At 39.7% G+C, this 15,151-nt stretch overlaps 2 protein-coding genes and 1 long non-coding RNA gene across 3 annotated transcripts in view; 1 reads left to right on the forward strand and 2 right to left on the reverse strand.

The window, feature by feature from the left end:
* The window catches only part of map3k12 (mitogen-activated protein kinase kinase kinase 12), a 32,282-nt gene extending 31,249 nt beyond the window's left edge, over positions 1–1,033 (forward strand). Inside the window, 1 exon segment of the mRNA XM_034172861.1 lies at positions 83–1,033. Coding sequence (XP_034028752.1) covers positions 83–244 — 162 coding nt within the window. The 3' untranslated portion in view covers positions 245–1,033.
* Positions 1–15,151, reverse strand: part of LOC117512698 — a 589,105-nt gene that overhangs the window by 126,926 nt on the left and 447,028 nt on the right. The window lies entirely within an intron of this gene.
* Positions 7,879–15,151, reverse strand: part of pcbp2 (poly(rC) binding protein 2) — a 28,622-nt gene continuing 21,349 nt past the window's right edge. Inside the window, 3 exon segments of the mRNA XM_034172860.1 lie at positions 7,879–9,054; positions 14,707–14,875; positions 15,006–15,061. Coding sequence (XP_034028751.1) covers positions 14,717–14,875; positions 15,006–15,061 — 215 coding nt within the window. The 3' untranslated portion in view covers positions 7,879–9,054; positions 14,707–14,716.

Here is a 15,151-nt window from a genome sequence, read left to right on the forward strand (position 1 = left end):
CACTGTCATTTTTCCAAACACGGTTTGTGCCTGTTGGTGGTTGGACGTGATGTCTTTCCCTCTTTTGCTGCCTGGTTTTCAGAGTCGGGCCCTGTGTGATGATTCTGACTGCGACAGCGCCGAGTTGGATCAGTCTGGCAGCGGAGAGCCCAGCCGCCCCCCCAGCGCTGGTGCATGGGTACCACCACCTCAACTGCCGGTTTACCAGGGGTCACCACAGGCGCCCTCTACAGGCCTTCCATAGATCAATCAAAGACATTGAGCCACCCTTTAGCGAACAACCATCACGAGCATCACCAACCTGTGCAGTTGCCACGAAGGAACGCACCGAGCGCACCACTCAGACAACAATCTGGCAAGCTGTCACATGATTTGTTGGCTGGCAAACCAGGTGACACAGGACATTTGTCGTAATCTGATGTCAGATCTTTTGGCAGCTTGTGACATTGGATAAATCTTTTAAGTTTAGGGTTTTTTTTTTTTTTAAGCAGTTACCATGGTAACCTTTGCCGCTGCTTCAGTTCAGCGAAAAACCTTTATACAGATGCACATGCACGCACAAGATAACACTTGTTGTCCTTTAAACACTCTAACCCTCACTCGGGGAAAAATCCTTACACTCGATACACTAATGCATTAAATACTAACCAATAATAATGTAAATATTCATTCCATAATGTGTAAGAAATATCAAATTTTATTTTATTTGTAAGATAATATGTAAAATCTAAATAGTATGCAGCCCTATGAACAAAATGCATGACTACATGTTTATAATTTATGCCTCGGATGTGTCTGTTTTATATTTTGTGAAAGTTTACACTTTTTTAAACCTGAAAGTATTACTTTTGTTTTGTTATTAAATGTCAACAGTCCCAGCAAAAAAGACAAAATTAACCAAGACATCAGTCATGATGCTTCATTCGGGTTCTCAGTGGAGGTTTTTTTTTTTAAAAACCCTTCTACCAGTTTTCAATAGTCAGGTCCATAAGTATTTGGACAGTGACAGTTTCTTCATGACCACACTGAAGTCGAAATGAAACAATCACAATATTTTTTGTGGTGTTGACTTTGCTTTAATTCAAGGGGTTCAACACAAATATCACTGTACCATTTAGGAATTCAGTCATTTTCATACAGTCCCTCCATTTTCAGAGTCTGTGCATAACTGCATAAATTAAATACTAATTAATTATCACTGTTACAGACAGTCTTTTGTAAGACGAATCATGGGATGGACACAGGAACAATTCAAACTCACTGAATAAGTCTTAGACTTCATTTACATCAATCGGTAAGAAATACAAACAGTATGATGTTGTACAGTAAACCTGTCTAGAGTAGGCACTTCTCAAATGGAGTGGCCGTGCAAGAAAGAGGCGAGTGAGGAAAGCCATCAATGCAACTTTGGAGGAGTTATAGGCATCACTGGCTGCAACTGAGAACCTATGTAGTTTTAATCTGTTGCACCACCAGTTACATCATCATGGTGGGAGATCACAACGAAGGATTTTATACAAGAAAACATCAACTCTAATCTTGAGTCTCCTATGTGCCTTCTGGCAAACGTTACCTGAAATTTCACCCATTTTTAAGACATCCTCTCTGCCACTACACCGTGAAGTTGTGTAACAGGTGATGCAAATTACTCAAGATGTCCTATGCAGTTTCTCCATCCTCACCCACAAAAGCCTAGAATTCTTTCAGAGTTGTCTGGGTGTCTTGGTGGCTTCCCTCACTAATCTTCATGCACAATCACTCAGGTTTTTCAGAACTGCCTCCTCCAGACAGTGCCATGCTGTTAACTAGTCTGTATTAAAAAAAAATCCTTTAATTTAGAGTTATGTGCTCTGGAAATGGAGGGATGATTTATACAAATGGCAGTAACTCCTAATGTCATTTTTAAACCTTATGAATTAAAGATACACATCTACACTAAAGAACATCTTGTTTTATTTCAACCTCATTTTCCACACACACACACACAAAAGGAGATCCCTGTCCAAATACCTTTGGACCTGACTGTAAGATATGGTGTAGATTTGTATTAAACTTATCAAAATGTGAGATGTAAGGGGAAGGCCTTGAGTTCACCCAAAAAGCTCTCGAGTTTTTAGTTTGGAATAACAATTTACAAAAGATGGTGCACGTGTTTCGACCAGTCCTCTCCAACATGCACTCACATTACTAATCCCAGTCGACACCGGTGCTTTAGGTGTGAACCAAACATCTCCTGCAAGTTGAAGATGTTGGTACGCTTCTTACTCAATTATTCAGTCAACCCTTCAAAATTACTTCAGAAGTAGCCGGATAAAGAACATAGCACTACTAACGTGGTGCTTTCCACTAGAACAGTAAGTATCCTTTGGTTCGAATAGACAGATTTTGTTTTTATACAGCATTGCACATTGTACCTGTATCATAGGAATTATATCAGAAGTGAAATATTATGAACAATAAATAATGTATTGTTAAAAAAATAACTAAAAAAAATTCTAAGTGTGATGCTTGTTTAAAAAGACAGGCTGTGTAATAGCTCCAGTTTGTGCTGTTGCTACATCACAAGTGGATGAGAAATAAATGACTATTTTCAATGACTCAAAGCATGCACAAAGTGTTGGTAATGTGATTTCATACGTTTAAACACTACCCCCGTCCACACACATGCATGCACGCACGGCTGCATGAGTCACTTAAGAAAATGATTACACATTAAGGTGATGTATGAGGTTAAAGGACAAGTTCACTTTATTAAAAAAACAAGCTTGGTAATGTTAGACCAATCAAGTGCTCTGTTAATCTTTGACAGCTGTATGACAGAAGAGCCCCCCCGAGAGTTTTCTAAAAGGATAAATAGTATACAGCCATCATCAGCACGGGGCACTTATGAGGTAGAGTTCTAAGTAAACTCAAGAAACACCTTTTTCCATACCTTAAAATTGTAGTTTTAATGGGTACACTATTGCATTTTATGATCACTTATGACACCTCGTTGGCGATATCACCAAATTAATATAGTCTACATGTGTTTTGTGGACTTGGAAAAGGCACTCAACCGGTGTTCTGTCAAGATTAGCTCCTCGTAACACGCATCGACAGTTACGCGTGTCGAGTTGAGCCCCCTATCGCACTTCACTTTCATTCACTGAATATATAATTAAACGTATTAACTTTATTTTAACGAGAAAATGTATCAATTGTTCATCCAAATGTAGTAATGTGTAAAATGTACTGACTATAAAAAGGTAAGTATTCTTAACCTGGAGGCAGCTTTTGTATTATTGTAGTAATTGTTCATCACAATAAAAATACAAATTTTAGCCTACAATAAAATGTACTGTTGTACTATTGTCATCTAATGACAATATTTTGCTTTAAAGATGGCATGTACATGCAAATCTTTACTTCTTAAAATTCAAAAGACACTTATTTCTGTATGTAAAGACAATACTTAATATGGGTTTTCTTCAGTGGGGGAGGTGTTAAAGTCCGGGGTAGAGAGAACTGCGCATCCTCGAGGTGTCCTGTGGGGGATGCAACAGGAGTATGAGGTACTGGATCTGCTGCAATGTGTGATTCCGTCTCTACATGACCAAAGAGCTTTTTTGTCAACATTCTTGGCATAAGATTGGACCTGTTCCCGGTGGGTGTTGGACTCCACCAGGGCTGCTCCTTGTCACCAATCCTGTTCATGAATGGGATTTGAAGACACAGTCAGGAACGGGAGGGCGTCCAGTTTGGTGACCTCAGAGTAGCTCCCCTGCTATTTGTGGATGATGTGGCTTTGCTGGCTTCATCATGCGGTGACCTCTGATGCACACAGAGCAGGTTTGAGGCAAAGTACGAAGCGACTGGGATGAGAATCAGCACCTCAAAATCTGATACAATGGTCCTACGTCAGAAAAGGGTGGATTGTCTCCTTTGGGTCAGGGGAGGTATTGCCCCAAGTGGAGAGCAGCTAACTCAGGATCTTGTTCACAAGTGAGATTAGACGGAGCGTGAGATCAACAGACTGGTGCGGCGTCTGATGTTTATGGATGCTGTACCAGACTGTTGTGGTGAAGGCACTGAGCCAGAAGGCCAGACTGTCACTAGTTGATTTACACTATCTTCACCTATGGTCATGAATTTTGAGTAATAACCAAAAGAATAAGGTCACGGATACAAGCACTGGAAATGAGATTCCTCTGTCGGATATCTGGCCTTACACTCCTGTACAGGGTTAGAAGCTCAACTATTCGTGAGGGACTGAGTAGAGCTGCTGCTTCTTCGCATCAAAAGGAGTCAGCTGAGGTGGTTCGAGCATCTGGTGAGGATGTACCCTGGTCGTCTCCCTAGGAAGGTCTTCTAGACATGTCCAACTGCAAGGAGGCCCCAGGGATGACCCAGGACATGTTGGTGTGATTATATTTCGCAAATAGCTTAGGAATGCCTCAGAATCCCCTGGGAAGAGTTACAGGACTTAGCTGAGGATAGGGAAGTGTGGAATGAGCTGCTTGGTCTGCTGCCACTGCAACCCAGACAAGCAGCAGAAAATTAATGAATGAAGGTCAAGACTACCTTGGGTCAGAGATGGCAATGCCCAGGTAGATAACTAGTGCTTTCACGCCTCCCCAAAATTGCAATCTACTGCAGCTAATGGCCCAGTCACACGGCATATGACGATTCCTGAACGAAGGGAAAAAGTAAAAGTCACAATTCGTTGAGAAAGGTGGATGAAAGAGCTTCAGCACCGAATAGCCTGCGAATCAGGAGCGCAAAATGGACGAAAGAAATGAAATGAGACCAAAGCTAACGATCTCGACGCTTTAAACGAAATGCGTTTGGAGCCACAGCTGGAGCAGTGTGTGTCTGCATCTCAGTTCCAGGACTCAGCACTGGGACGGAGCTCATAGCACCTGAAACCTGGAGAAACTGCAAACAGAATCTGTGGAGACCTGTGCGCACGTTGGTAGACTCACCTGCTCTGGTTCCTCGTCCAAAACAAGAGGGATCATCTCCTCCATCATCAGAATCCACACTCTGTCAACACACTGGGTGCTTCGTCTTGCTCCAATTTAAAAAAAAAAAAAAAAAAAAAAAAGTGTGCTGTGATCACCGCTGTATCACTGTATGTTACTAAGCTATATTGATTTATAACAGAAAACTGTCAAAACAGGGAATAAATATAAGAATACAGATGATTGAATATATCAGAGCAGTAAATTGATCAGTCCGTCTGATCGCTGCACATTGACTCCATGTGCGGTTATTTCCACCAGCTGCAGCTGATCCACAACGTGAATTCTGCTTCCAGAACAGCTCTTTATATAATCATTTGAATTATTTACCTGTTGCCATATGTACATAAAGGCTGGATTGTCATTCCTACACTCAGTTATATTTAATAAAAAATAATAACTGCACGCAGGAGCTGCTGCTGCCGCTGTGTTCAAGTACCGCCGCAAATTACACATTTTTGTTGTTTCAAATTCAGCAATTGCTTGTGGCAAAATAATTGTATCCACACAAAAAATAATTCTGGCCTTTATAACGTGCCTGAGCCCATTGAAGCTGACCCCCCCCCCCCCCCCCCCCCCCCCCCCCACACACACACAGATAAAAAAATAAATTTAAAAAACATTTCAAGCAAACAGGCCGAGTATGCCCTGTAATTTTAGACGGTACATGAACACAGCAGCAGCAGCGGCGCTCAAACCGGCTTCTGCACTGTGTGAAAACATTCAGCTGGTCGAACGAAGTCAAACTAAATGCTAGCGTTACAAAAACTAAGCAAATGATTAAAAAAGTCAAGAACGACAGGAAAATTAAATACGGACGAATTGAGGTTTCCGTTGCCCTTCGTTCAAATTTTGACAGTTTAAAAATCCTGAAAAAGCGACCGCTGCAGGAACGAAGCTGAGTGAAGGTTAAACAATACCAACAAAAGTCCAGATTTCTTGTTTTGTTAGGGCTTCATTGCCCTTCGTTAAGTGCCGTGTGACTGGGCCATAAATCAAACATAGGCATTTTCTTGGCCTTTTCCAGTTGCTGGCATCCTCAACACTGAGGCACCTGCATACTAGATCCTGCCCCGAAAAACACTCCACATGGCCAAAATATTGTGGCTGAAGTTCGCTCACAATGATACTCCTCATCTGAGTCCCCCTAACCAACCAGCTGTTTGGCATAAAGTCATTCCAGTGGTACCAAAGGATCCTTAGAAGAGATCTAGCTTCAAAGGCATCTAGATGTGGCCTTAGATCAATAGTTAGGAGTCCAGATCTCACAAGCATACACCAAGACAGCAAGCACCAGAAGCCAAAAGTCTTGAACCTTCATTCTCCTGCAAAAGGTACGAGCATCTCCATACACTTCTGTGCAGCGATCTCATGAATACACGAGGTCTTTCCAGGCATCATTTCAATTCAATTTCAATTTATTAATTTATATAGCGCCAACTCACGACAAAGTCGCCCCAAGGTGCTTCACACAATTCACAACAGCACAAATTAATCTAAAATCAAAATTAAAAGCAAGAAAAGCACAATAAAAAGATAAAACACAGAGAATTTAAGGTGCATGTTTAGCCAATTTTCTTCCAAAATAAAAAATAAATAATGCAGGCTGATGCCTGGCCCTCGGCCCGCCGACTGTCAAATACGGTATATTAACATTTTAATTTGCCACTTTGACCACTGTGTTTTGACTGTCTTTAAGTATAAATGTGTGTGAGACAATATTTTTCCCAGAGTGTCGTAACTCTGGGAACGAGTTACGACACTGGGAAAAAAAAAAAAAACAGGCATAATGTTACTGAAGAGATAAGCAAATCTCTGAAAATGTGACACTTTCACTGCATAGACATACTTCTGATGGAGTCCACAAAGTCCCTGAAACCCTGGATTTTAGTTTTGGTCCAGGGCGTGGTTTCATAAGGCAGTCTAATATTTTAGTCTATTAAACTTTCTTAGTTGACTAAGGTTAGTTGGCCGACATCAACTATCTAAACTCCATTTCACAGACAGCTAGACTTTTAGATTAGCCGTATTGCGTTGATTGACTGACAATTTTCACGGGCATAAGCGGACTCGCGAGTGCTGTTGCCAAGAAACAGCCTCCAATACACGAGAGTTTAGTTTACTTCCACGTTGAGTGCAACTGCAGTGTGTGTTATACTCCCACCCATACCCGTGATGTGCATGTCCATTCCCCAACCTGCGCAACTGAGAATTTATGCCCGCACAATAATAGGATGCACAGATTTTGTGTCTTCTCCCCTCCCGCAGAAAAAAGTACATCAATTAGAGTAAAGAGTCAAAAGATTCATGGCATGGTTCATTTTGTTTCCCTGGCCTGTATGTCTTTTGACACACTGGTCAGGAATAGCACTCCTATTTTGTTTTTTCCCCCCATTTAGACTGGTGTGTGTGTGTGCGCCACATATGTGGCGCACACACACACACATATACGTACACACAAACGTACGTACGTAGGTACATACACGCACGTATATATATATATATATATATATACACACATACACGTGTATGTGTATATACATACACACACACACACACACACACACACACACACATATATATATATGTATCAGTCAGGACAATCAGGGACTAGTAGGCTGTCGGTGTTATTGAGCGGGTTGTGGATTTTTGTAATTCCTTGGTCAGTGATCCGGGTCACTCAGTGATCAATTTCCCCAACATTTTTTTTTATACATAACATTTATTGATAATTAAGGAGTCATTAAAAGGTGAGGAAACCACTCAGAGGTTTGTCAGTAATTAATCAATATGACAAGAGCTGTAAAAAGTGAACTTAAACCTTTAACAGAGTTATCTTGTCAACTGCATTTACATTAAAAAAAAAACAAGCGTGTCATCAGCATTTATCTTTTTTTTATTTCTGCATTTCAATCTTTAACAATGTAAATGCACCCAGATCTACAATAGTTTGAAAACGTGCACAAAAACGTGAAGTTCTTCATCCTGCAAAGAATAAAAAATTAAATCTGACCCAGGCAAAAAGGAGAGCAGGAAACTAGTGTTAAATAATTCTCCTTCTAGTTCATCTTAATACCACATAATATACTCAAAGACCAATCTCAGTCTTTGAGTTTTGCCCTTTGCAGCGTTTTCCAGCTAAAAAAAATAATTTTCTCTATTTAAAACAAACATTTCAATGTTATCATCATCATTTCTATGGTCATAAGTCATTTCAGAGAAAAAAACAAAACAAGTATCTTCCTCTGATTTAGTCTCTCTCCTGGTGACCACAGCCCTACCCACCCAAACAGAATCCAATACACAAGTCTCAAAAGTCCTGATCAAGAGAGAGAGAGAGAGAGAAAAAAAAGAGAGATGGAAACAGAGGAATGCCACAAACAATTAATCAGCAAATTAGAGGCAAAACGTATTTAGCCTAAATGTCTCCTTAACAAGCTGCCCCACTTCAGAGATAAATTACCCTCAGAATAAAATGAATTCTCTGCAGATCAAGCACACCCACCTAAACCCACAATGCTTGGTTAAGGAAATACAACTTCAGATGCAAGATGGCAAACGTCAATGTATTATATTTTACAAGGTGTTGTATAGTATTAAATAAAAATAAATAGATATTTAATTGGAAGGGAAAGAACAGTCCACCTATTATCATTTTTTTTCTTTATTTTTTACATTTTTTAAGAAAAATCTGATAAAAATCATTATGCCGCTTCAGATTTTTCTGCAATGTTTGACCTACAATCAAGAAATTCATACAGATATACAGTAAAATAAGAGGAAAATACAACAGAAGGAAATCTGTAAAAACTATATGCAAAGAGAATTTAAACAAATAAATAAATAAAATACCAACGTGGTGATGATAATTACAATTAAGTAGGCATCTAACCAAAGCAGAGGAGAAAACAGTGAGTTTATAGTACTTGGTTTTTGCATTAAATTCAATAAGGAACCTCTTGGTAAAAAGTATGTATGGGTGTGGGGGATATATTAGGCGCTGATAGGGTCTCCTCGTCAGTTGGCTGCAAGACCAGTAGCTTCAGACGACAGCCTGAACACAGCGGGGGTGGGGGACACACACACATCAACCTGAAAATCTCAATTTTACACTCTTAAACTTGCACTAAGCAGACATAAGAACATCTCAGAAGGTGTGCTGAAACAAGAAAAACTCTACAAGCTGAGAAAATTTATGGGATCAGCATATAGAGCATGTTCAAGCAACACCCCCCCCCCCCCCGCTTTTTTTTTGTCCTTGGCAAATAAGAAGCAGTTAGCTCAGTGGACTAGAGTTGGGTTATCAATATGTAGACCTGGGTTTGATTCCAGACCACGCTACCTGTCTGTCCCTGAGCAATCTGCCATTACCAGCCTTGGCCAGGGAAGCAACTGGTATCCCATTCAAGAAGAGACAGACTTGTATTTGCTTCACACAGAGGAATCCGGGGATAACCACCAGCACCAATGAGCCTCAGGGCCTATATCGGACATTTTTATTCTTAAACAAATCAGACTTCAGAACATTTCTGTTCCTGTAGCTAATCATTTTGGCTTTGTGGAACATAACTCAAACCAATAAAGCCAGTGAAGATAAGCACTGACTTATTTTCTATTTGCATTTCTAAAACAAACACCAGAACGAGTCCAACAATGCAAATTATTGGGTGCGTGTGAGAGAACAAAATCTGTCAGAAGTCAAGGTAACAGACCAAGGTCAAAATTCTGGCCCAATGCTTACAAGTTACAGTGGCTAAAGACGCACCTACAGTTAAGCCTGGGTCCCACCGAATAATGAAGGATGAATAATGAGCCACGCATAGGGATGGGTATTGATAAGATTTTAATTGATATTGATGCCATTATCGATTCTGCTTATCGATCCGATTCCTTATTGATACCTCTTGTGAATTTTGTACTAAAAGTAGGCTTTACAGGGTTTCTATGTATTTCATTGAGTCTTAAAGTAAATAAATATGAAATTGGTCACTGTATCCTTGATCTCTATCCTTGATAAATAAAAAACAAACAAAATGGCATTTTGCTTTGAAGTTATTAATTCCAGCTGGACTCTATCGTTCTAACTTGACTCGGCAATGAGCCGCGAAACGTTTGGAGCTGTGTGAACAGAACGGAGGACGATTCTCGTTTCTTTCTCACAACAAGACAGGAGTCCCAGTTAGTGACTTTAATCCGCACAAAAGTGACTCACGATTTCACATATTCAGGGATGAAAGTGGTGAAAAACAACCCCCCCCAACACACACACACGAAAATGTTTGAATTCTACAACCCCTGGCAAAAATTATGGAATCACCGGCCTCGGAGGATGTTCATTCAGTTGTTTAATTTTGTAGAAAAAAAGCAGATCACAGACATGACACAAAACTAAAGTCATTTCAAATGGCAACTTTCTGGCTTTAAGAAACACTATAAGAAATCAAGAAAAAAAGATTGTGGCAGTCTGTGATCTGCTTTTTTTCTACAAAATTAAACAACTGAATGAACATCCTCCGAGGCCGGTGATTCCATAATTTTTGCCAGGGGTTGTAGAAACTCTGAAATGCAATCTGGGACTATTCCAGAAAATAAACTGCAGTGAGAGCAGCATCCATTTTAGTGAGAGGAAAAAAAACAAACAAAAAAACAACAAAAAATTAATTTCAGTAGTATTCTGCTCTTACTAGGATGCAGCAGTTTTCTAGCTTGGCAGTTCTGGAGGAAATCACTGAAGAAATTACCAAATTGAAAATATGGTTTGACCAAAACAAATTGTCATTAAACTTAAACAAGACAGGGATGAAATGGAGGTGTAAGAGTCACTTAGTGTTCACAGGAAACACTTATTTCTATATTTATTTATGTTCACTGTTAGTTGGTTTTATATTTTTTGTTGCGTTTTTAATCAGGTTCTTTTTGTCTCTCTAAAATTGTATTGTAGCATTATTAGTTATTGTTACTATTATTGTTGTTGCTATTATTAATATATAAACAAAATAAATAAATAAAAAATTCCAATTTGTAATACATTTGACTTTTTTATGACAAACACTTATACAGAAAACAAATGCACACAAACTTGCTGACAGCTGCAACAGCTTAATGCTAACTTTAACATTGACAATGCCATAGACATGCTAACGCGTTAGAATCGGTCATGTTTTTAAGTTATAAAATACATCAACTGTTTCAGAAGACCATAACAGGTCAGTTTAACATAAAAAACGTAAATATTCCTCACAGACATATGCTCTTTAGGGTTTTAGCGGGGGACAATTAAGATAAAGCGAAATAAAACAATGAATCAATGAAGCAAAAAAGGTTCAAAGCAAAGTCACACCGCAGAAAAGTTGATTACAGACCCGCTGCAGGGTCTGTTATCAATGTAGAGAAATGATCATTTTCCTGACAAACACCCCCAAAAACAACAGCCACTCTGAAGGACCGATAAGGAATCGTTAAGCAAAAAGGTTATTGATGTCGGTGGATCGAATCATTTCTTAACGATACCCGAAAGGAACTGGTTCTCGATACCCATCCCTAGCCACGCAGCATGTTTTCTTTGCTACGAGAGGGTTTCTTCAACTATCGTGGGAGAATAGTGGCTCCGATAGGCATTATCTTCAGTAAACGAGACTCATCTCTGAGCGTGGCGCTAATTTCAAGATGTTCAAAATTTAGCAACAACAGTTTGTCTACGAGTTACTATGACGACTTAGAGGCATGTGCGTGGTGCTTACGAGTCTGCTAAAAGCCTGTTATCTGTGCACCTGGCAGCTACACAGGACCTGAGAGGCTATTTTTGGAGCAGCTGCCCTCTTGTGCACACAATTCCACCTGCTCTGTGTGCTGTATATAAAATAATTTTTCTAGCGGATTAATCATTTTCTGCCAAACCTTGGATGCTGAAAACACCTCTAATTGCTTCTGGAATCACAGAGAACTGTTTCATCTGGATGCTTTTTTTCCCCCTCTTTCCTGCTCCATGTGGAATGTATTTTGAAAAGCTTAAGGTAACTATTTTTAATGTTTTTTATAGCTTGATAAAACAGTTCCTAGCTGTTAAGGTATGTCTATGGTTGATTTAATATCTTGTTAATGGATCACATGAACTCCGCTGTGTGTGCGCACTGAGGCAGTGACTCATCACGCTCCAAAGGAGCATTTAGGCAAAAGCCAGCTCACAAAAGAGTGATTTTTCAGAAATAAACGGAGGAACACAAAGTTAAAAGTGGGATCACGTGTGAAAATGACTGTTTAAATCCAGGGGAGCTGTGGAGCCATTTGAAAACCCTCTGGAGTCTTGGGTATATTTGGCTGTTTTTGACTACTCTTGGTTTTATCTTCTTTTTTTTTTTTTTTATGAAAACTGTTGACTTTGCCTTGTTTGGTGTCATTTTTTTCAGCACAACCTCACCTGTGTAACTTTGCAGTTTTTCTTTCATTCTGACATACTGCATTAAAACAGGAAACCCAATTTCACATGCACGCACGCACACTAAAATCCGAATAGGAAAAAGTTTTTTTTTTTTTACTGTGAAAATCACAAACGTGTAACAAACCATTTTTACCCAAGGCCAACATATGTCCATCGGGCATTGCGAAGACCTGGCATCCGTCCGTGTACAGCCTAAGTCCAGTTCTATTACCGCCACAGTTTTCAAATTCACAAGGAATATTCTTGGGATCACAGACCTTGAACAAGTTCAAAGATGGCTAACCTTGACATATTTTAAGAGGTTAAAAAGTCACATTCTGTTTGAATCTGTTCTGCTTTGTTTTTGAGTGGCGGGGGATGACAGCCAATCAGAGTAGAGCTGCACCATGACATCAGTGGCTGGTCTCTTCAAAACCGCTTTTCTTTGTGTTTATATGCATGTCTCATATATTATGTAAACGTTATCGAGAAATAAACACTTCTAAAACTGAAAACGCTGTTTTTGGAACCTAATAACACCTCTGAACTTATTTTGCAGACATTAGCATGATGATGTCACAGGCTGGTAGGCAGCTGCAAAGCTCTTTCGTTTGTGTGTAAATATATCCTCTTTGTCATCATATATTATGTAAAAGATAGCAAAAAATAAACACTTCTAAAACTGAAAACGCTTTTATATGTTGATGACATGTAATGCTGTCTCAATCTGTACTGTCGCTAAACTTGTCATGTACAGTCATGGACACACCTTACAGACCACAACTTTCACTCTTGTCAAAAACTCATGTAGACGCACACACAAGGCCTCCTGCAGATGCCATTAAAATGTACATATTGTTTCTGATTGACTGACGGACTGATAGAGGGGATTTATTGAACATGTATAAATTGTACGTAAGACAACAGGATCTTAATAATTAATTAAACAACTGCAAATTATAAAGAACACAGTGCTCATATGACTAAGGGTATTTTAGCACTGCATTATATTTATAACTTAGAATGCATATATGAATTGTAAATTTCAAAAACATGTAGAAATTTATATATAAACAAAGTTATATGCAACTATTTGCATTAAATGCAGGGACTGCTTCAGGTGTTTTTTTTTTTTTTTACAGCTATTTAGAAAACAATCAGATGCCACACAAATTATATTTATGCCACTCAGAAAAACAATTCCAGTCTATCAAAAGGTCCAGTGTTGAACATTAACAGGCCTTACGCTTCCTCCTGTTGTCCACCAGAGGCAGCGCTGGGCCCTTGGGGGCTTTCTTTCCCCTGAGTGACATCTGTAACCACGTGGGGTCGGTGGGTTTTGACATCATACGTTTCCACCAATGAAAAGGGCAAGACCTTTTTTTTTTTTTGCACCATCCAGGTGTTAAAAGAGTCAGACAGACATTCACGCGCAGACGAAGGCAGTGCGCGTCCGCATCCCAATACGTGGGTATGTGAAGATTGTATTTATTCATTTGGTGAAAAAGCACAGGCACTTGTTGGGAAAGGCATAAGCAAGGCCAAAGGGAAAGTCATGGTTTTGTTTGAGATTGTAATTGTACCGATCAGAGAAAAGACTGAGTGAGAAAACATCCGTTTTTGCGCGCATGCTAGCCGAAATGATTGCAAGGAGCGGCTACGGTGCTCCACACAGCCACACATTATCTGTGCGTTTTCCACAAAATGGCTTGGTTTTCTTTTCCACCAAAGCCAAAGGGAAAATCATGGTTTTGCTTGAGATTGTAATTGTACCGATCTGTTTGCGCGTGCATGCGTGCTGGCCGAAGCGATCGCATGGAGCAGCACTGCACAGATTAACATAAAAATTTATGGAAAAAAAAAAAAAGTGAAAATTATTAATCATTATTCAGAATTTACTGGGTGTATCAACAAAATTTAAAACCTGGTTTCAAACTGAAACTGAAAACTGTGAGGAATTTAATGGGAGGACCGCCTATTTGGTCATGTGACTTTTGACGTGTATCTGCATGAAACGACTCCGAAGGTTTTAATTGTGACATGTCCTCTGATTTTGCGTGCGTCAAAGTGGGGGTGTTTTATGAAGCCAAAATGTTCAGCTATTGAACTTTTTTTTTTTTGGTCACATCTGTGATTTGTTTATTTGCTCCAAAGCAAAAAAAACTGGGTGAAAGTTCTCTATTTGTGTTGATTCTATAATCTGGAGGTTTGTACCACCAAAGATTTAAACAGTTTGACTTTTCTGATCAGTCTGTAAAAATTGCACTGTTGTCATGCATAATGTCCTACCTGGCATTGATCAGTACTCAGCCAGGCTGATGCTGGCATGAGAACCAGTGATGGTGACCTGTCTGTCAGTTGAACCCTCCACAGGATTGGCAATCTTGATCTGAGCCCCTGACATCTGACGGATCTCATTGATCTTTGCACCCTGACGGCCAATGATGCAGCCAATGAGCTGAAGGGAAGATTATGCATGTGAGAACCAATCACTTCATTCAACACCAGAGGAAGGACAAGACTGATGAGTTTATCCACTAACATCATCTGAAAGTGTCTTTTAAAAAGAAAACAGACACTCCACTTACATCGTTTGGAATGGTCAGCTCATGAGAGCCAGTTTGTGCAGAGGCATCCATCCCAGCTGCAGAAAAAAGAAAATGCAAAAATCAAACTGTTGTCTTGAGGATTATTGCAGATCTATAGCAATCCTGCCCCCCCCCCCCCTTCAATC

The sequence above is a fragment of the Thalassophryne amazonica genome, chromosome 6 (genome assembly GCF_902500255.1).
Source record: "Thalassophryne amazonica chromosome 6, fThaAma1.1, whole genome shotgun sequence".
NCBI classification, from domain to species: Eukaryota; Metazoa; Chordata; class Actinopteri; order Batrachoidiformes; family Batrachoididae; genus Thalassophryne; species Thalassophryne amazonica.